Source organism: Oncorhynchus tshawytscha, linkage group LG01 (assembly GCF_018296145.1).
Source record: "Oncorhynchus tshawytscha isolate Ot180627B linkage group LG01, Otsh_v2.0, whole genome shotgun sequence".
NCBI classification, from domain to species: domain Eukaryota; kingdom Metazoa; phylum Chordata; class Actinopteri; order Salmoniformes; family Salmonidae; genus Oncorhynchus; species Oncorhynchus tshawytscha.
Genome location: NC_056429.1, coordinates 60,848,014 through 60,871,566, shown reverse-complemented (window position 1 = coordinate 60,871,566; position 23,553 = coordinate 60,848,014). Strand labels below are relative to the sequence as shown.

General features: G+C 42.5%; 1 protein-coding gene across 1 annotated transcript; it reads left to right on the top strand.

Moving 5' to 3' along the window:
• Positions 1-15,260: 15,260 nt before the first annotated feature.
• Positions 15,261-22,581, top strand: LOC112254448 (opioid growth factor receptor-like 1). The gene is made up of 8 exons (XM_024427044.2): positions 15,261-15,743; positions 16,800-16,883; positions 16,990-17,068; positions 17,333-17,411; positions 19,729-19,795; positions 19,930-20,075; positions 20,183-20,383; positions 22,230-22,581. The coding sequence occupies exons 1-8, from the start codon at positions 15,561-15,563 to the stop codon at positions 22,330-22,332; spliced, it is 942 nt and encodes a 313-aa protein (XP_024282812.1). The 5' UTR covers positions 15,261-15,560; the 3' UTR covers positions 22,333-22,581.
• Positions 22,582-23,553: the final 972 nt, after the last annotated feature.

The window sequence follows — 23,553 nt, the reverse complement described above, 5'->3', positions numbered from 1 at the left end:
TGTGTCTGCTTGGGGGGGATATATACGGCTGTGATTATAATCGAAGAGAATTCTCTTGGTAGATAATGCGGTCTACATTTGATTGTGAGGAATTCTAAATCAGGTGAACAGAAGGATTTGAGTTCCTGTATGTTTCTTTCATCACACCATGTCACGTTGGCCATAAGGCATACGCCCCCGCCCCTCTTCTTACCAGAAAGATGTTCGTTTCTGTCGGCGCGATGCGTGGAGAAACCCGCTGGCTGCACCGCTTCGGATTGCGTCTCTCCAGTTAGCCATGTTTCCGTGAAGCAGAGAACGTTACAGTCTCTGATGTCCCTCTGGAATGCTACCCTTGCTCAGATTTCATCAACCTTGTTGTCAAGAGACTGGACATTGGCAAGAAGAATGCTAGGGAGTGGTGCACGATGTGCCCGTCTCTGGAGTCTGACCAGAAGACCGCTTCGTTTCCCTCTTTTTCTGAGTCGTTTTTTTGGGTCGCTGCATGGGAACCATTCCGTGGCACTGGTTGTAAGGCAGAACACAGGATCCGCGTCGCGAAAAACATATTCTTGGTCGTACTGATGGTGAGTTGACGCTGATCTTATATTCAGTAGTTCTTCTCGGCTGTATGTAATGAAACCTAAGATGACCTGGGGTACTAGTGTAAGAAATAACACGTAAAAAAACAAAAAACTGCATAGTTTCCTAGGAACGCGAAGCGAGGCGGCCATCTCTGTCGGCGCCGGAAGTCTCTGTCGGCCCCAGCCGCGAACTCAGGCCCTGTGTGTAGTTAACCGACCCTCTCTGCCCATTCATCGCCATTTTACCTGTTGTTGTTTTAGCTGATTAGCTGTTGTTGTCTCACCCGTTGTTGTTTTTAATTATTTTTTTATTACACCTTTATTTAACCAGGTAGGCTAGTTGAGAACAAGTTCTCATTTGCAACTGCGACCTGGCCAAGATAAAGCATAGCACTGTGAACAGACAACACAGAGTTACACATGGAGTAAACAATTAACAAGTCAATAACACAGTAGAAAAAAAGGGAGTCTATATACATTGTGTGCAAAAGGCATGAGGAGGTAGGCGAATAATTACAATTTTGCAGATTAACACTGGAGTGATAAATGATCAGATGGTCATGTACAGGTAGAGATATTGGTGTGCAAAAGAGAAGAAAAGTAAATAAATAAAAACAGTATGGGGATGAGGTAGGTAAAAATGGGTGGGCTATTTACCGATAGACTATGTACAGCTGCAGCGATCGGTTAGCTGCTCAGATAGCAGATGTTTGAAGTTGGTGAGGGAGATAAAAGTCTCCAACTTCAGCGATTTTTGCAATTCGTTCCAGTCACAGGCAGCAGAGAACTGGAACGAAAGGCGGCCAAATTAGGTGTTGGCTTTAGGGATGATCAGTGAGATACACCTGCTGGAGCGCGTGCTACGGGTGGGTGTTGCCATCGTGACCAGTGAACTGAGATAAGGCGGAGCTTTACCTAGCATGGACTTGTAGATGACCTGGAACCAGTGGGTCTGGCGACGAATATGTAGCGAGGGCCAGCCGACTAGAGCATACAGGTCGCAGTGGTGGGTGGTATAAGGTGCTTTAGTGACAAAACGGATGGCACTGTGATAAACTGCATCCAGTTTGCTGAGTAGAGTGTTGGAAGCAATTTTGTAGATGACATCGCCAAAGTCGAGGATCGGTAGGATAGTCAGTTTTACTAGGGTAAGTTTGGCGGCGTGAGTGAAGGAGGCTTTGTTGCGGAATAGAAAGCCGACTCTAGATTTGATTTTCGATTGGAGATGTTTGATATGAGTCTGGAAGGAGAGTTTACAGTCTAGCCAGACACCTAGGTACTTATAGATGTCCACATATTCAAGGTCGGAACCATCCAGGGTGGTGATGCTAGTCAGGCGTGCGGGTGCAGGCAGCGAACGGTTGAAAAGCATGCATTTGGTTTTACTAGCGTTTAAGAGCAGTTGGAGGCCACGGAAGGAGTGTTGTATGGCATTGAAGCTCGTTTGGAGGTTAGATAGCACAGTGTCCAAGGACGGGCCGGAAGTATATAGAATGGTGTCGTTTGCGTAGAGGTGGATCAGGGAATCGCCCGCAGAAAGAGCAACATCATTGATATATACAGAGAAAAGAGTCGGCCCGAGAATTGAACCCTGTGGCACCCCCATAGAGACTGCCAGAGGACCGGACAGCATGCCCTCCGATTTGACACACTGAACTCTGTCTGCAAAGTAGTTGGTGAACCAGGCAAGGCAGTCATCAGAAAAACCGAGGCTACTGAGTCTGCCGATAAGAATATGGTGATTGACCGAGTCGAAAGCCTTGGCAAGGTCGATGAAGACGGCTGCACAGTACTGTCTTTTATCGATGGCGGTTATGATATCGTTTAGTACCTTGAGCGTGGCTGAGGTGCACCCGTGACCGGCTCGGAAACCAGATTGCACAGCGGAGAAGGTACGGTGGGATTCGAGATGGTCAGTGACCTGTTTGTTGACTTGGCTTTCGAAGACCTTAGATAGGCAGGGCAGGATGGATATAGGTCTGTAACAATTTGGGTCCAGGGTGTCTCTCCCTTTGAAGAGGGGGATGACTGCGGCAGCTTTCCAATCCTTGGGGATCTCAGACGATATGAAAGAGAGGTTGAACAGGCTGGTAATAGGGGTTGCGACAATGGCGGCGGATAGTTTCAGAAATAGAGGGTCCAGATTGTCAAGCCCAGCTGATTTGTACGGGTCCAGGTTTTGCAGCTCTTTCAGAACATCTGCTATCTGGATTTGGGTAAAGGAGAACCTGGAGAGGCTTGGGCGAGTAGCTGCGGGGGGGCGGAGCTGTTGGCCGAGGTTGGAGTAGCCAGGCGGAAGGCATGGCCAGCCATTGAGAAATGCTTGTTGAAGTTTTCGATAATCATGGATTTATCGGTGGTGACCGTGTTACCTAGCCTCAGTGCAGTGGGCAGCTGGGAGGAGGTGCTCTTGTTCTCCATGGACTTCACAGTGTCCCAGAACTTTTTGGAGTTGGAGCTACAGGATGCAAATATCTGCCTGAAGAAGCTGGCCTCCTGACTGACTGCGTGTATTAGCTAGCTCTCCAAATCAACACCTGTGATTACTTTGTGCCTCGCTGTATGTCTCTCTCATATGTCAATATGCCTTACATACTGTTGTTTAGGTTCGTTATCATTGTTTTAGTTTACAATGGAGCCCCTAGTTCCACTCATGATACCTCTGATACCTCCTTTGTCCCACCCCCCACACATGTGGTGACCTCACCCATTATAACCAGCTTATCCAGAGATACAACCTCTCTTATCATCACTCAGTGCCTGGGCTTACCTCCGCTGTACCCGCACCCCACCATACCCCTGTCTGCACATTATGCCCTGAATCTATTCAACCACAGCCAGAAATCTGCTCCTTTTAATCTTTGTCCCCAACACTCCAGGCGACCAGTTTAGATAGCCTTTAGCCCTCATCCTACTCCTCCTTTATTCCTTGGGTGATGTGGAGGTAAACCAGGCCCTGCGTGTCCCCAGGCACCCTCATTTGTTGACTTCTGTGAACGAAAAAGCCTTGGTTTCATGCATGTCAATATCAGAACCCTCCTCCCTAAGTTTGTTTTACTCACTGCTTTAGCACACTGCGCCCACCCTGATGTCCTTGCCGTGTCTGAATCCTGGCTTAGGAAGGCCACCAACAATTCTGAGATTTCCATACCCAACTACAACATTTTCCATCAAGATAGAACTGCCAAAGGGGCCAGAGTTGCAATCTACTGCAGAGATAGTCTGCACAGTTCTGTGTCACTTTCCAGGTCTATACCCAAACAGTTTGAACTTCTAAATTTAAAAATGAACCTTTCCAGAAATAAGTCTCTCACTGTTGCCACCTCCTATCGACCCCCCACCGCTCCCAGCTGTGTCCTGGACACCATTTGTGAATTTTTTCACCCCCCATCTAGCTTCAGAGTTTGTTCTGTTAGGTGACCTAAACTGGGATATGCTTAACACCCCGGCAGTCCTACAATCTAAGCTAGATGACCTCAATCTCACACAAATCATAAAGGAACCCACCAGGTACAACCCTAAATCCGTCAACATGGGCACCCTCATAGACATTATCCTGACCAACTTGCCCTCCAAATACACCTCCGCTGTTTTCAATCAGGATCTCAGCGATCACTGCCTCATTGCCTGTATCCGCTATGGGTCCGCGGTCAAATGATCACCCCTCATCACTGTCAAATGCTCCCTAAAACACTTCTGCGAGCAGGCCTTTCTAATCGACCTGTTCCGGGTAACCTGGAAGGATAAAGACCTCATCACGTCAGTCCAGGATGCCTAGTCATTCTTTAAAAGTAATTTCCTCACCATCTTAGATAAGCATTCCCCGTTCAAAAAATGCAGAACTAAGAACAGATTTAGCCCTTGGTTCACTCCAGACCTGACTGCCCTTGACCAACACAAAAACATCCTGTAGTGGACTGCAATAGCATCGAATAGTCCCCGCGATATGCAACTGTTCAGGGAAGTCAGAAACCAATACACACAGTCAGTCAGGAAAGCAAAGGCTTGTCAGGAAAGCAAAAGCAGAAATTTGCAACCTATAGCTCTAACTACCAACATGCCTTCCGTGGCCTTCAACTGCTCTTAAATACTAGTAAAACCAAATACATGCTTTTCAACTGTTTGCTGCCCGCACCCGCCCGCCCGAATAGCGTCACCACCCTGGATGGTTCTGACCTAGAATATGTGGACAACTATAAATACCTAGGTGTCTGGCTAGACTGTAAACTCTCCTTCCAGACTCATATTAAACAGCTCCAATCCAAAATCAAATCTAGAATCGGCTTTCTATTTCGCAACAAAGCCTCCTTCACTCACACTGCCAAACTTACCCTAGTAAAACTGACTATCCTACTGATCCTTGACTTCGGCGATGTAATCTACAAAATAGCTTCCAATACTCTACTCAGCAAACTGGATGCAGTCTATCACAGTGCCATCCGTTTTGTTACCAAATCACCTTATACCACCCACAACTGCGACCTGTACGACATTGACGGGACAGAAGGTGGACAGTTTTAATTTCCTCGGCTTACACATCACGGACAAACTGAAATGGTTCACCCACACAGACAGCGTGGTGAAGAATGCCTCTTCGACCTCAGGAGGCTGAATAAAAGTGGCTTGTCACCTAAATCCCTCACAAACTTTTACAGATGCACAATCGAGAGTATCCTGTCAGGCTGTATCACCACCTGGTACGGCAACTGCACCTCCCTCAACCGCAAGGCCCTCCAGAGGGTAGTGCGGTCTGCACAACGCATCACCTGGGGCAAACTACCTGCCCTCCAGGACACCTACAGCACCCAATGTCAAAGAAAGGACAAAAAGATCATCAAGGAAAACAACCACCCGAGCCACGGCCTGTTCACCCCATTACCATCCAGAAGGTAAGGTCAGGACAGGCGAATCAAAGCCGGGACCGAGAGACTGAAAAACAGCTTCTATCTCAAGGCCATCAGACTGCTAAGCAGCAATCACTAACATAGAGAGGCTGCTGCCAACATACAGACTTGAAATCACTGGCCACTTTAATAAAGGTAATAAAGGTTTAATAAAGTCACTTTAAATAATGCCACTTTAATAATGTTTACATATTGTCATGACGTTGGCCTGGGGTGTAGGTTTATGACAGTCTCAAATCCATCTTCCCCCCTTTCTCCTCTCTCTAACCTACTGATGTTACATTTGCAAAACACTTGGTTAGCATAGAGATTCTGGGAACATTAGAAGGTGGGGGGAAATGAACTCTATTCTGGTAATCCGACCAATGGAACATATGCGCTGGTACTTAATGCATATGATGTCAGTTCGGTTGTCATCTGAGACATTCTCATCAATGATAAGATGACATAAGCTCTACAATGGAAAGTCTACACACCAGAGTTATCGGATTCACATGGAATTGTTGTTCAATTTAAATGTTTGAATATAAATTTATTCGTGATGGGATTAAATGTGATTTTAGCTTCGAAAATATGAGATTTGAGTTTTCATAAGATAGGGCTCTGCTCAATCAGTGGCCCGCCCCTGTGAAGCGACATGGGCTATAAAACTTTTCAAACACGCCCTCCTCTCCCTTCCTATATAAGCCCTTGATGACAATATAACCTCCTGTTCCGAGAACGTGAGGACGACGGTCCTATGTCAGAATGGTTCAGATAATAACTACCTAATGAAGCCAATATCAGCGTGAGCTTTGATTGCGAATGGTATGAACTTTGAACTCTTATTCATTACAGAAGTGATACCTCCTAGCCATTGAGTTAGCAACAGCAGATGCAAACGAGGGTTAGGAAGGAACAGACAGAGTATCCCGTCTACCACACAATGACTTTACGACAACGTATCCAATTGACCACCAGAGACATTCTTCAAAGGACTCGGTTAGGCAACACAGCCTTCCATCTACCACCAACCTACCGAATCGCATCTCAGAGTAAATATTTATTGCATTTTCCTTTTCCAAATGGGCGGTAATTTAGAATGCATAAGATACTGTATTTACGAAAGCACAACTTCACCCTTTATTCCTCAGTCTTCCTGCTCTTTCACTCAAACCCAGACCCTTTTCTTTTGTGTAACCAGCTGTCATATCTGTTCCACCCGCTAGGGACGTTTTTCTTTATGATGTAATTTGTAATCAAGTTATGATTTAATTATGTGTATGTGTAATTTTGTGTGATTAGTTAGGTATTTAGTAAATAAATGATTAAATCCAATTTTGTATTGCTGATTCAAATTGTTCGTGCAGGGTTCGTGTAGATAACCAATAATAACTTTCAGATGAGACTGAATTAAGATGGTGATTAATATTGACTGCTATTGATGTCAAATATTACTAGGTCTTTAAGAGTTTATTCGGAAGATAACAGCTCTAAAATTATTATTTTGTGGTGCCCGACTCTCTAGTTAATTACATTTACATGATTAGCTCAATCAGGTAATATTAATTACGGAGAAATTATTTTATAGAATAGCATGTCATATCACTTAATCCGGCATAGCCAAAGACATGACAATAACCTACATTACTCATCTCATGTGTATATACTGTGTTTCATACCATCTATTGCGTCTTGCCTATGCCGCAAAGCCATCGCTTATCCATATATATATATATATATATATATATATATATATATATATATGTGTGTGTTCTTTTTCCATCCCTTTACATTTGTGTGTATAAGGTAGTCGTTGTGAATTTGTTAGATGACTTAGATATTAGACTTAGATGTTAGATATTACTGCACTGTCGGAACTAGAAGCACAAGCATTTCGCTGCACTCGCATTAACATCTGCTAACCATGTGTATGTGGCCAATAACATTTGATTTGATTAACATGTCATGTTCTACGCTGATTGAGCCACTGTCTCCTGTATTCCTGGCCCTGAGTTGTCTCTTGGAAATTTCTCCTACATATTTATTCATCTGGCAGATCAACACTCCCCTTATAAACAATTCAGAGGGAAAGATAGATCTAACGCTTGGATTTCGTCTGAGCTATCTGAGCTCATTCAGATGAGAAATCAGGCCTGAGTCTGAGCCAAAGCAAAGAACACTGACTCTGTTGTGGAATGCAAATTTTTCAGACAATTGAGAACCATACTATATATGCAATAATATAGTAATATGTAATATCTCGATTAAGAAAGCTAAATCAAGCAACGTTTTAAACTCAATCTCTGACACTGCTAGTGACCCTTCTAAATGTTTTGGAAAACAGTACATGCATTAAAGTTGACAAATTCCTCTTCTTCAGTGCCAAGCAAGTTCTGTCTGACTCTGGTATCATAACTGAGAATAAGGGGACAAGTGATGCTTTTAAGAGAAACAGTGGTTTAATTGACCTTGGCCAGTCAATCGACTGCTCGTCCCTCTGCCAGCTTCTAGCTGACTCAATGGTTAACACATCAACTTCAATTGAATCTTTGTTTTCATTTCAGCAATTTACTATCTGTGACGTGCTAGATGCCTTGCTCAAGATTGATGTGAAAAGAATCCACTGGGGCTGATATGCTTGATCCATTTTTGCTGCAGCTCTCTTACCCCTTGATTGCTGAATCATTAACCTATATTTTTAACCTAACAATTATATCTGGTACTATCCCCAAGGTTTGGAACGTGGCCCATGTACTCCCCCTTCACAAAAGTGGTGATCCTTATGACCTAAATAATGATCGCCTTATTTCTAATCTTTCTTGCATAGCTAAAATATTAGAGTCCTTGATTCATTATCAGCTACGATCGTTCTTATCTTTGAAATGTATTTTAAATGTACATCAGTCAGGTTTTAGACCATAGCACTATCTCTGCTGCATCCCTAGTTATAAATGATGGCGTTAATTGTATGGATAAAAGGCAACATTATTCTGCCCTCCTCATTGACCTGCCAAACGCTTTCGATACTGTTGATCACTTACTGCTAATTCAGAGGTTTTCCTCAATTGGCCTAGACCAGGATTCATTTAACAGGTTTAAATTTACTTGACAGACAGAACTCAATGTGTATCTACTGATGGTGTTAGATAGGTTTCCTGGATATTACGAAAGATATCCCGCAGGGGCACTTGTATGCCGATGATACTGTTGTGTATGCTATTGTCCCTATGGTTGACCAGGCTCTATTTGAACTACAGTCTGCCTTCATTGTATAAAAAAAAATAGTATTGAATGCAAGTAAAACTAAGTACATGTTGTTCTCTGATGATTTACATTGGCTTGTGAAAGTATTCACCCCCCTTGGCATTTGTCCTATTTTGTTGCCTTACAACCTGGAATTAAAATGGATTTTAGGGGGGTTTGTATTATTTGATTTATACAACATGCCTACCACTTTCAAGATGCAAAATCATTTTTATTGTCAAACAAATGAAAAGTAAGACCAAAAAAAAAACTTGAGCATGCATTACTATTCACCCCCCCAAAGCCAATACTTTGTAGAGCCACCTTTTGCAGCAATTACAGCTGCAAGTCTCTTGGGATATGTCTCTATAAGCTTGGCACATATAGCCACTGGGATTTTTGCACATTCTTCAAGGCAAAACTGCTCCAGCTACTTCAAGTTGGATGGCTTCCTCTAGTACACAGCATTCTTTAAGTCATACCACAGATTCTCAATTGGATTGAGGTCAGGGCTTTGACTAGGCCATTTGAAGACATTTAAATGTTTTCCCTTAAACCATTCAAGTGTTGCTTTAGCAGTATGCTTAAGGTCATTGTCATGCTGGAAGGTTAACCTCCATCCCAGTCTCAAATCTCTGGAAGACTGAAACAGGTTTCCCCACAAGAATTTCCCTGTATTTAGCGACATCCATCATTCCTTCAATTATGACCAGTTTCACAGTCCCTGCCGATGAAAAACATCCCCACAGCATGATGCTGCCACCAGGTCTTGGGTTTGTGCCAGAAATAGTGTTTTCCTTGATGGAAAAAAAGCTGTATTTTAGTCTTATCTGACCAGAGCACCTTCTTGCATATGTTTGGGGAGTCTTCCACATGCCATTTGGTGCACCCCAGACGTGTTTACTTAGTTTATTCTTCAAGCAATGGCTTTTTTTCTGGCTAGTCTTCCGTAAAGCCTAGCTCTGAGTAGTGTGTGGCTTAAAGTGGTCCTATGGACAGATACACAAATCTTCACTCTGGAGCTTTGCAGCTCCTTCAGGGTTTTCTTTGGTCTCTTTGTTGCATCTCTGATTAATGCCCTCCTTGTCTTGTCTGTGAGTTTTGGTGGGCGGCCCTTTCTTGACAGGTTTGTTGTGATGCCATATTCTTTCCATTTAAAAAAAATGGATTTAATGGTGTTCAAAGTTTTGGATATTTCTTTTTTATAACCCAACCCTGATCTGTACTTCTGCACATTTTGTCCCTGCCCTGTTTGGAGAGCTCCTTGGTCACCATTCTGTATACTTCAGGTCCTTCTAAGGACACTGTTTTAACTACCCTCCAGACGAGCTTCAATGCCATACAATTCTCCTTCCGTAGCCTCCAACTGCTCTTAAATACAAGTAAAACTAAATGCATGCTCTTCAACCGATCGCTGCCTACACCTGCCCGCCCGCCCAGCATCACTACTCTGGACAGTTCTGACTTAGAATATGTGGACAACTACAAATACCTAGGTGTCTGGTTAGATTGTAAACTCTCCTTCCAGACTCACATCAAACATCTCCAATCCAAGGTTAAATCTAGTATTGGCTTCCTATTTCGCAACAAAGCATCCTTCACTCATGCTGCCAAACATACCCTCGTGAAACTGACCATCCTACCGATCCTCGACTTCGGCGATGTCATTTACAAAATAGCCTCCAACACCCTACTCAACAATTTGGATGCAGTCTATCACAGTGCCATCCGTTTTGTCAAGCCCCATATACTATCCACCACTGCGACCTGTACGCTCTCGTTAGCTGGCCCTCGCTTCATACTCGTCGCCAAACCCACTGGCTCCAGGTCATCTAAAAGACCCTGCTAGGTAAAGTCCTGCCTTATCTCAGCTCACTGGTCACCATAGCAGCACCCACCCGTAGCATGCGCTCCAGCAGGTGTATTTCACTGGTCACTCCCAGGGCCAATTCCTCCTTTGGCCGCCTCTCCTTCCAGTTTTCTGCTGCCAATGACTGGAACGAACTTCAAAAATCTCTGAAACTGGAAACACTTATCTCCCTCAGCAGCTTTAAGCACCAGCTGTCAGAGCAGCTCACAGATCACTGCACCTGTACATAGCCCATCTGTAAATAGCCCAAACAATTACCTCATCCCCTGCTGTATTTATTTTTTATTTGTATTTTTTTTGCTCCCTTGCACCCCAGTATTTCTACTTTGCACATTCACCTACTGCATATCTACCATTCCAGTGGTTTACTTGCTATATTGTATTTACTTCACCACCGTGGCCTTTTTATTGCCTTTACCTCCCTTATCTCACCTCATTTGCTCACATTGTATATAGACTTGTCTTTGTATTGTATTATTAACTGTATGTTTGTTTTACTCCATGTGTAACTCTGTGTTGTTGTATGTGTCAAACTGCTTTGCTTTATCTTGTCCAGGTCGCAATTGTAAATGAGAACTTGTTCTCAACTTGCCTACCTGGTTAAACAAAGGTAAAATAAATACAATTTAAAATTTTAAAATGGTCCCGCTTGCTTGGTGGTGTTGCAGACTCTGGGGACTTTCAGAACAGTTGTACAGTTGAAGTCAGAAGTTTACATACACCATTAGCCAAATACATTTAAACTCAGTTTTTCACAATTACTGACATTTAATCCTAGTAAAAATTTAAATGACTCCAACCTAAGTGTATGTAAAATTCTGACTTCAACTGTAAATACTGAGATCATGTGACACTTAGATTGCACACAGGCAGACTTTATTTAACAAATTATGTGACTTCTGAAGGTGATTGGTTGCACCAGATCTTATTTAGGGGCTTTCTAGCAATGGGGGTGAATACATATGCACGCACCACTTTTCCATTTTATTTTTTTTATTTTTGAAACAAGTAATTTTTTTCATTTCACTTCACCAATTTCAACTATTTTGTGTATGTCCATTACATTAAATCCAAATAAAAATCCATTTAAATTACAGGTTGTTATGCAACAAAATAGGAAAAACACCAAAGGGGATGAATACTTTTGCATGGCACTGTAAGTGTATGTATTTTGGATGGTGTCCATATACTTACAAGTATCGGGCTATATGAAAAGCTGTCTTTTACAAAGCATATTGACGAGTTAGTTAAGAAGCTGACAATAAAAATTGGCTTCTTCTATATAAATAGGTCCTGCCTCTCGATAAATAGTATAAAGCAGATTATTTAGTCGGCGTTCCTATCGGTCCTAGATTATGGCGACATCATCTATATGAACACAGCTACTACTTCATTAAAATCCATTAGATGCAGTTTATCATAGCGCTATGCGCTTTATTACGGGAGACAGTTTTAAGCACTTTTTAGCACTGCAATCTGAAAGTTGGTTGGTAGGTTGATACATTGTTATGTTTTAATTTATAAAGCCCTTTTACAAAAAGTCCCACTGTACCTAACATCATTACTAGCCTTTAGACATATGAGTTACCACACCGGGACTCAGGGATGGCTAACTCTGGAAATTCCTTTAGTCTCTACCGAGTTAGGTACAGTACATCAGCTTTTAGTTTTTTTCCCACCTTATTTGTGGAACAATCTTAAAAATGTTGCTAAAATAAAGGTTATATAAGATAAATAAAAAGCATCTGTCTCTCTCTCTGCCCCTCTCTCTCTCTCTCTCTCTCTCTCTCTCTCTCTGGCTCTTTTTTCTCTCTCTGTCTGGGTCTCTCTCTCAGTCTCTCTCAATTCAATTCAATTCAAGGGCTGTATTGGCATGGGAAACATATGTTAACATTGCCAAAGCAAGTGAAGTAGATAATAAACAAAAGTAAAATAAAAAATAAAAATTAACAGTAAACATTACACTCACAGAAGTTCCAAAATAATTAAGACATTTCAAATGTCATATTATGTCTATATATAGTGTTGTAAAGATGTTTCTCTGTCTCTCTATACTAATGGTTTAGTTGAAGGAATCATTAGTGTAGTCTGTTTTGATAATATGCAAATGTATTCCCTATTATTTTATTTTATTCCAAAGATAAACGTTTGAAATCAAATATGACTGAACAGTCGAGCATAGAGTTAGTTTGCCTGTAATGTATTCAGGCTTCTTGCTTTCTGGCAAGGAGGACTCCTCTGTATTTCATGGATTTTCTCCACTAGCTAGGTTCCCATCCAATTGGCGACAGATTTTCATGGAAATATTCAAAAATCCGCATGAAGAAAATGTGGGAATTTTTCCACCAGGCTGGTGTTTCCACCAAACAGACTTGTTACAGATAAAAATGAGTGTGTGACGATGTAGTGCACACAAAAATGTACTGTTCCATGTACTGAATAAAAATCTAATTATAAAAAGTGCAATGTGTTTCCATTGCATGTTCGACTCTACCAATAGGTTTTGTCACAAAAACGATTGTGTTAAATAGCAAATGTGCCTACTCTGGTCTTGGCACATGCGCTCTAGCCAACAGCTAGTATATACATTGTGGGTAGGTAAGTTTTCCTGATGAGATTATTATGGACAAGAGCAAGAATATTGTTATTTGTCAAATGGCAGTTAAGCATTGATCATCATGTTACCAGTATAAGACCCTATATATTTTATTGGAGAATCAAACTCATCACTGTGCGCTTTCACCACCCTGTGAAGTTCATCATCATTTATTTCAACTGTAGCCTAATAAACTGTATGGTTTCCTGAGTCTTAGTGGGAGGGCCACACGCCATATCATCACGTGACTCCAAGTGTACTTCAATATGATTGTTATTATATCAATAGTCTTTGTATAAAGGTGTTTCCGCTGCCATTTCTAGTATAATTAATTTTACCGACACAAAAAGATCCCACCATGTCTAACAAACAAATGATCTGTCGGCATTTATAAAATTCCACTGAAACTTCCTGTTTCCATCTCAGTTGTCTGGATGTTTTTAATACAATATGACTTTACTCGCATAAAAACTGTGTATGGAAACGTGGTTACTGTCATGTGATGCTTAACTGCAGGATTGAAAGAGTTCGATATTGCCGCTGTCCAAGTTGCTGAATCTCCGACCACAATCTATTTGCTTGTTTGGACCTTCTACAAAGTAAACTAATGAGCTTATGCATTATTTCCAGATTAGAGTTTAGGGTGGGAAGGGAAAGGAAGTGGGGGATACTGGATAGCCTACATGGAAATGGCACTTGGAGTTTAGTGCTGCAACCATAGAATTACATATTAGAACTCAACAAGTTATTTAATATGATACTGTGTATGTGGACGTAACAGACTCTCTAAGGAGTCGAGACCTACGTTGCTATAGTATAATATATTACATAGGAAATGCTGCTCTCATGTGGTTGTGATTAGCATGGCATTCTGGTTCCTGTCTCACTGAATGTTGACCTTTGTACATAACATTTGATGTCAGTTCTGTTGAATTTCTATTATCCAGTTCTGTTGTGTTCTATCAGCAACTAATGGTGCATTTGATTTTGATCCCTCTCCAACTCCAACACTGCTTGTGCAGGCTATGTCATGCTTTACCATGTTTGTCTCTGTGTTGCCATACATCAAAGCTCATCCCTTAGGAGGAATGCCCTCATATAAATGTCGATTTGAGTAGCAAATTGTGGCCTGTTGATTAGCCCACATAACTAGAAAAAACAGTGCACGTAGTATGTCTGTGCTACACGGTGTGTGCGTTATAACCTACCAATAGACAGACCCACGTGGCCAATTCCTACAAGATGGCTGCAGCTCCGATTAACTCGATGGAGGAGACTATGTCAGCAACCACGTTTGCATCCACAGTTTTTGTGAGTAAAGTCATACCGTCTAAAAATGAGTCATGACAGCTGTAATGGAAACAGGACGTTTCGGTAAAATTATATAAATGCTGGCAGATAATTTGTTCATTTGACATGGTGTGATCATTTTGTGTTGGTAAAGTGTACGAGACATGAAATGGGTGGAAATGCCTTTATGCGCAAATATTTATATAAAAAGCATCATATCAAAGTAAACTTGGAGTCACGCGATGATATGGTGTGTGGTCCTACCACTATGACTCGGAAACCATGAGGTTTATTAGGCTATAGATTAAATAATTGATTATGAACTTCACAGGGTGGTGAAAGTGCCCTGTGATCTTGGTGCACCTTTCCAATAAATATAGAGGCTCTTATTCTGCTTGACTGCCGTTTGACAAATAAAAATATTGTGCTTTTATCCATAATAATCTCATCATGTAGACTATACCTGCACAGCCTACCGCTACTGTGTCTGCTAAATGTTGGCTAGAGCGCAGGTGCCAAGACCAGAGTAGGTACATTTGTTGTTTAACGCAAAAGTTTTTGTGACAAAGCTATCTGTAGAGTTCAAAATGCAATGGAAACATATTGAACTTTAGATTTGTAGATTTGCACATGAAAACTAAAGCGAAAACGTACATTGTGTGTGCATTACGTCACGCACTGATTTTATCCGCAAAAAGTCAAGTTGGTGTAAACACACCACTGGTAGGAAAATGCGCATATTTTCCAATGCGGATTCTAGAGTATTAGCATGAAAATCTGTCGCCAATTGAATAGAAACCTAGCTAGTGACCGAAAGGGAGAATGAGTACGCGTTCTCCATCTGACATTGAGGATCTCAGATGTGACACTGGTTAACCACTGTCCCAGTGTCGCGGAGCACGTGGTCATCTTTGGTTCTGATGCTGTGACCACTTTCACGCGCCGTGCATTTAGGGGTGTGTTCACGATGTACTAGCAAGTCTGGATCGGAATTTTCCTCAGCCTGCCATTGAAACGCCACACACTAACCGTGGCGCAGCAGGCCGACTGCACGGCAAAATATGTAGGCTAGAAGGACACAGAGGACGGCGCGACTCGGTGTAGGCGGGTAAATGGGAAATCTGATGGGCAGTTTGCGCTACAAGGAGCCGAGAACTGTGGAGGAATGCGACTCGACATGGGAGTCAGACTCGGAAAGCGACGAGCAGCCGGGTGATGAGGACAGCGGGATATCGGAGTGTGTCAGCCGGTTTGAGACAGGGAGATGCGGCGAACAGGCGAACATGTCCCCGAAGGTAAATAGGCTACCAACCAACTGGCACACAGAAAAGCAACCACACACACACACACACACAATAGGAAGAAGAGTAGACTGCAATGAGCTAAATTAGAAAATGGAAATGGCACCGCTGCATAGCTGGCTCGCTGAAGATGTCAACATCCCAGACTATAATGTCGGGAAACCAAAATCAGGATTGTATGTAGGCTAGTAGCCTAGTTGAGGCCTATGTCCCAATGTATATGTCCTCAACGCATATGTTGTTGCCACGTCTACGCTACGTTCAATGTCATTGCCAGGTATCCAATTGATGTGGTCTTGTGCATTGCCAAAAGTGGCAATCTTTTAGCGCATAATTCAATATCGTTCAGTTTTAACCAAAATGTTGTACATCGCTGTCTTGTTTTATGTCCTCGTTTCGTGTCCTCAATGTCCTGCATGAACACGCGGAGGGAGAGTACGTTAGTGTTGCGTGCAAGTGAGACAGTGACCTGATAAAAGTGACCTAATTTTCTAAATACATAAAATATAATAGGGCCAAATAAGGGAGCCCATCTTCCATCGTTTGATTTGGGGGAAATGACACAGTATCCCCAAATCCTGGCTGTTTTCAGGTCTAGGCCTTTAGGCTTACTATTTTTTTTCTCTCATTTTGTTTTCTGAAAAAATGACAATAGGCAACAACCCTACAACTTTGATGGGATGCATCCATGTTCACAAGTATAAAAGAGATAAACAACAATATTTGTTTGTAATGAGTCAATTGCCTTTATAATACCTTGATATGCTTTTATATGGTGCATTTTCCTTCATGTTATCCTGACTGTGAGTGCATTGGAAGCCTGCATGAAGTTAGAATTGCTTTCATGGAGAAGAAATTGGCAGATTATTATTCTACCTACACCAAAAATAGTTAATTCCAGTTCAGTTACGAACCCACTCAAGCCAGACATCTGCTATGCTGTTATGGGTTTGTGTGTCACACGGTTGATATCATTGTTGCTATCTATTTCAGTCAGTGTTCATTCACTATTTTATTTCCTCTCTCTCTCTTATTCTCTTTCTATCATAGCCCTCTGACTCTAAGTCCAGCACCAAGATGAAGAGGAGTTTTTATGCTGCAAAGGATCTTTACAAATATCGCCACAGCTATCCAGTACGGTGCACACACACACACACACACACACATACACACACACACACACACACACACACTAGCCTGATTTTTCCTGACTCTCCCTCCTCATCCTCTCCCTCCCTAGAACTACAAGGCGCCCCGGCTACCTAATGACTACCGCAACCTCCGCTTCTACCTGAACAAGATCCCTCTAATACCAGATGGTCAGCACACACACACACACACTAACACACAGTGACAAACAGCAACATACACCCGTCGGACACACAGCAGTGTTACTGGCTCATGGCTTAGAGAGTTTTGATTGGCCTTGGGTCATGTTTGAACAGAGTAGTCCAGAGGATTAAGTGCTGATCTATTGTTCAAACACTAGCCTGCACACACACACACACATTTTATGCTGACCCAAAACAGGGCAGGTGTCTTTTCCTGTATCATTTATGTGATTGACCTGAATCCCTCTCTAGGTATCTTCATTGAGGAGATCCTGACCAAATGGAGAGGAAATTATGACAAACTGGAGCACAATCACACCTACATACAGTGGTAAGAGGCCCTTTGAGGTACTATGGATGTGTGTGTTAGTGTGTGTGTGTGTGCGTGTGTGTGTGATGCACACCTGTGACTACGTATCAGACCTGGGTTCAAATACGATTTGAGTTTTAGAACCAATCAATCACAGATTAAGTATTTGAAATGATTTCAAATAGAATTTGAACCCAGGTCTGTAACATATGTATGTTTGGACATAGATTTCTATCTCAACCTTTTTTTGCAGGAGCAGAAAGCAGAAAAGAGAGCTGCAAAGTACAGCCAATGCTTTCTCTGACACAGACCTACATAACTTAGAGACCTACATAACACCAGGAGAAAAAAACATAGTCACACCACTGGGATTCACATATCCTGCCAATCTCACTTACTCCCTGCAGCGGCAACCTTATTATCTCTCACTTTCTCTCATACTCTCTATTCTGACAGAGCAGTTCATTAGCATAATATCAATTAGTGGGTGTCTAAGCAGCAGTGAGCGTGTGCAGACGAGTGGCTGTTGCTCATTGAATTTACTTACAGTGCCTTGCAAAAGTATTCATCCCCCTGGGCGTTTTTCCTATTTTGCTGCATTACAACCTGTAATTTAAATGGATTTTTATTTTTATTTCACGTAATGGACATACACATAATAGTCCAAATTGGTGAAGTGGAATGAAAAAAATAACTTGTTTAAAAAAATTATAAAACATTAAAAACAGAGAAGTGGTTTGTGCATATGTATTCACCCCTTTGCTATGAAGCTCCTAAGTAAGACCTGGTGCAACCAATTACCTCCAGAAGTAACATAATTAGTTAGATTGCACACAGGTGGACTTTATTTAAGTGTCACATGACCTGTCACATGATCTCAGTATATATAAACCTGTTCTGAAAGGCCCCAGAGTCTGCAACACCACCAAGCAAGTGGAACCATGAAGACCAAGAAGCTCTTCAAACAGGTCAGGGACAAAGTTCTGGAGAAGTACAGATCAGGGTTGGGTTATAAAAAAATATCAGAAACTTTGAACATCCCATGGAGCACCATTAAATCCATTATTTAAAAATTGAAAGAATATGGCACCACAACAAACCTGCCAAGAGAGGGCCGCCCACCAAAACTCACAGACCAGGCACGGAAGGCATTAATCAGAGAGGCAACAAAGAGACCAAAGATAACCCTGAATGAGCTGTAAAACTCCACAGCGGAGATTGGAGTATCTGTCCATAGGACCACTTCAAGGCTTACACTGCACAGTGATGGGCTTTACAGAAAAACAGCATTGTTTAAAGAAAAAGAAGCAAACGTGTTTGATATTCGCCAGAAGGCATGTGGGAGAAGCCCCAAACATATGGAAGAAGGTACTTTGGTCAGATGAGACAAAATTGAGCTTTTTGGCAATCAAGGAAAATGCTATGTCTGGCGCAAACCCAACACCTCTCATCACCCAGAGATCATCATCCCCATTGTGAAGCATGGTGGTGGCAGCATCATGCTCTGGGGATGTTTTTCATCGACAGGGACTGGGAAACTGGCCAGAATTGAAGGAATGATGGATGGTGCTAAATACCGGGAAATTCTTGAGGGAAACCTGTTTCAGTTTTCCAGAGATTTGAGACTGGGACGGAGGTTCACCTTCCGGCACGACAATGACCCTAAGCATACTGCTAAAGCAACACTCGAGTGGTTTAAGGGGAAACATTTAAATGTATTGGAATGGCCTAGTCAAAGCCCAGACCTCAATCGAATTGAGAATCTGTGGTATGACTTAAAGATTGCTTTACACCAGCGGAACCCATCCAATTTGACGGAGCTAGAGCAGTTGTGCGTTGAAGAATGGGCAAAAATCCGGATGGCTATATGTGCCAAGCTTATAGAGAAATACCCCAAGAGACTTGCCTCTGTAATTGCTGCAAAGGTGGCTCTACATAGTATTGAGTTTGGGGGAGGGAATAGTCATGCACGCCCAAGTTTTCTGTTTTTTTTTTGTCTAATTTCTTGTTTGTCTCACAATAAACATATTTTGCATCTTCAAAGTGGTAGGCATGTTGTGTAAAGCAAATGATACAAACCCCCCAACAAATACATTTTGATTTCCAGGTTGGAAGGCAACAAAATAGGAAAAATGCCAAGGTGGGGAATACTTTCGCAAGCCACTGTAATAAGAGACAGCAGTGGGAGAGAGATGCACGTATAGAGGAAAAGAGGACAGTAGGGAAGAGCAAGAGAATAAAGACAGACAAGAGAGGACAGGGAGACTTGCATAGAAAGGTCAAGGGGAGAGAGTTAACCTCACTCTTTGACAGTCTTCTCTCTCTGTCTTTATTGCAGGCTTTTCCCTCTGAGGGAGCAAGGGCTCAACTTCTATGCTCAAGAACTCACTCAGGAGGAGATCAAGGTAAAGACAATAACAAGACTTAACCATGTGGTTTGACTGATCTGAAAATGTCAGTATGCCATCATGTTGTACAGGAATTTTGAATATTGGGGGATCTACTTATACTTCCGGCTGATCTTTGCTGTGTCCCATAGGAATTCCAAAGCACTCGGGAGGCCAAGCGGCGATTTCTGCTGGCGTACACACTCATGCTGGATTTTTACGGGATCAAACTCCTGGATAAAAGTGGAAATGTCGCCCGAGCTTCCAATTGGCAAGAACGCTTTCAGCACCTCAATGAGTGAGTGGGAAACACAGGTGTACTTACACACACTCACACAATTTCTCTCTGGGTCTATAGCGAAGGTGGTTTGGTGATGAGTAACCTATCTCTCCCTCTCTCCCCAGTTCCCAACATAACTATCTGCGGATCACACGCATCCTCAAGTCTCTGGGCGAGCTGGGCTTTGAGGCCTTCAAGGCTCCCCTGGTGCGTCTGCTGCTGGACGAGGCTCTGTGCCGGGGCACCCTGCCCAACATGCTGCACAGCACCCTAGAGTATTACGTCTACACCATCCGCCTCCGCTCCCACCGCCGCAGCCTGCTCCGGTACGCCCGCCAGCACTACCAGCCGGCCAACACCTTCCTCTGGGGGCCCCCGGCCAGGAGGAGAGGAGCTGAGGCAGGGCCAGGAGGCAGGGTGGCAGAACCAACCCCAGAGAGGGAGAGGAGAGGAGGAGACCCCCATAGGGCTTGTAGTCCACTTACAAAGAAGGACTCAGTGGGAGGGGGGTGGGGGAGGAGATGGGAAGGGAAGCAAGGGCTATACCGTCTCCACCAAAACCCTCCAGGAGGGGGTGATGGAGAGGGGTAGGGGGGACAGGTGCAAGTACCTTGAGACTGTTCCACTGTAGGGAGAATAGTTTAGGGAAGAAGTGGTGTATGTGTGTCTTGATGGATTGGTGGGTGGTTGGGGGGGTTATTGTAGCAATACTGGCCAATGCCATGTTTTTATGAACTCAAAAGTCGTAGCTAAGTTGTAGTAGCTAAGTTTAGTATGCAGCACAATCCTTAACGTTAAACTACTCTTGCAATGTTTTCTCTCTTGTCACAATGTCATTCTTTCTTTTGTGTAGATTGACTGCACTTGGTAATCCACGAATTGTACAGAACCTTCTAGCCAAGCAGATCACATGTAGGGCTTAGCATACAACAAGCAGCCTGATCGGTTGGAAGTATGAAACAAATAATCTGATAGGATATGAACAACTGCTTGAAAGGGCGGCTGCTGTGTGGAACCTTGCACCTTTGACAATCTGTCTTCCTATATGAAATAGCTCTGTTACTTCCTGAGCTGATCTTTCTGTTGACTGCTGAGCCTGGCGATGACGGTGAAACTTTGGCTGTCGGAATCCCATCTTCCTACACAAAGCCTTCTGTAGCTTTCCGATCAGCCAAGCTAGTCAGACGCACAGGCTCAAATGAGCTTTTCAGGTATACTGTAATGTGATTGATAATATGGGCTCAAGTATTAACACTGTAGCTATCAGTGTGTCGAGACTGTAGTGTGTGTGTGTGTGCTAGGCAATTTGTGTACTACTATCTGAAGTGCCTCTTTTTATATTCATCTTTTACTGGTTGATTGTGTGCCATTAGGGATGTGTGTGTACTTACCAGTGTTTGTGTTAAAGGGTGTTTTCGGGTATGAATGTGGTTACTTGATGGGTGTTAGCGAAAAGGTAGGATTTGCTTTCACAAGGACAGAACGTGACCATTTCAGTGTACCGGTATTCTTATAAACACGCAAATAACTTGACGGCAGCTTGACATAGCTCTTTTTTTGAATGGCACACATTCCACATGATTCACAGTAACGGGTGACAACAGAACCTGGCACTTGGGTCCTGAATCCTGGACCAATCTTTTGGGGACGTGCAAGACTTTAATTGGATCCGAATCCAGGATGGTGATATGCCTGTTTTTTTTTTTTATTGGGAAAAGAAAATGCATAACTGTTGAGTGTATGTAGATACAAATAAGCATTTATAGTAAAGCCTATACACAACTTATTATTCATACAGACAGATTTACTCACTCTTTCCCTCACCCATAAACCCATACACAATAGAGTATCTCGTCTTTGTATACAGTGCATATCTGTTTTTGGGGGATTTCTCTCTCTCACACTCTTTCTCTTCCTACTCTTCATCTACCACTACTTCCGCAATTGCGAGAATTAAAGGAGGCTGAGTGGATGGCTTGAATCCAACTCTCTTTCTTTCTTGTTCTCTCTCATTCTGTCTCTCCTTATCTCTAGCCATACAGTTGGTTGGCATTGGCGTACTGAAATAATGTGCCAATGAGGAAAAGTTAAAATGCCTAATCCCCCCCCATCTTTCAGAGGAAATTTAGATTATGATAAAGAATAATCTATTCCCTCTCTGTTTCTCTCCAGACCTCATTGTTTAACTGCCTCTATTGTCATCTGGGCTAAGATGACGCAATTTGGGAGGGGACGGAGGATTGGCACGAGAAACAGGAATGAGGAGAGGAACTAACTGTAAATGCTGGAAACTCTTCAAATGTTTGACTTCCATATACAATGTATAGTGGTCTGTTTCAGGGATAGATGCATCTCTCTCTCTCTCTCTCTCTGTCTGCGTCCACCCTTGTAACTGACTTGTCTTTGGATGTGTAAAGGTTCCATACATAAGTATGTTTTGTAACTTGTATCAATTCTTATGATTTGTATAGAAAGTGTATGGATACATTTTTTACCGTATTAAAATATGGCAGGTCAAAAGGAAAAGACAATGTGTACTTTCTTGTGCGTATGTGTGTGTGTGTGTTGTGTGTAAGAGAGAGTATATGGGAGTAGAGAGCGCTGGTGGCAAGACCCTACAGACAAACCCAACCAGCTACATTTCTCATTGTTCGACATATACTAATGGCAAATGATATTGTCACCGTTAGATATATAGAACATGTCTGTTCAAGCCATTCTATGAGCCTGACCTACTATGACCCCGACTGAACCCACAGTAGTTTACAAGACCACAGAAGGCGAGTGTATAGACAGCAGCACACATATGAGTCCAAAGAGTGCTATGGATATCCAGAGTTATGGCAATTTCAGGTTAACAGTAGAGATTTTAAAACTTAAACACTCTGAAGGAACACACACAGGTTGGTGTAAATTAAAGTGTGTTGTGAGAAGAAAAATGCGTGTGATATGATGTGTGATCTTTCACATACACGCAAACACGCACACACATGCAAAAGGCAGTTATACAATTTAAAAATGTCAAATACATTTCACAACAGATTTCACAACACATTAGGTGTGTTCCTCATCCACTACTCTACTACCCACATATCTACAACACAAAATCCATGTGTACATGTGTGTATAGTGCCCATGTTATCGTGAGTGTGTATGCATGTGTCTGTAACTGTGTGTGTATCTTCGCAGTCCCCGCTGTTCCATAAGGTGTATTTTTATCTGTTTTTTTTTCTTTAATCAAATTTTACTGCTGGCATGAGGAACTAGATGTGGAATAGAGTTCCATGTAGTCATGGCCCTATGTAGTACTGTGTGTTTCACATAGTCTGTTTTGGACTTAGGGACTGTGAAGAGACCTCTGGTGGCATGTCTTGTTGGGTATGCATGGGTGTCCAAGCTGTGTGCTAATAGTGTAAACAGACAGCTTGGTGCATTCGACATGTCAATACCTCTCACAAATACAAGTAGTGATGAAGTCAATCTCTCCTCTACTTTG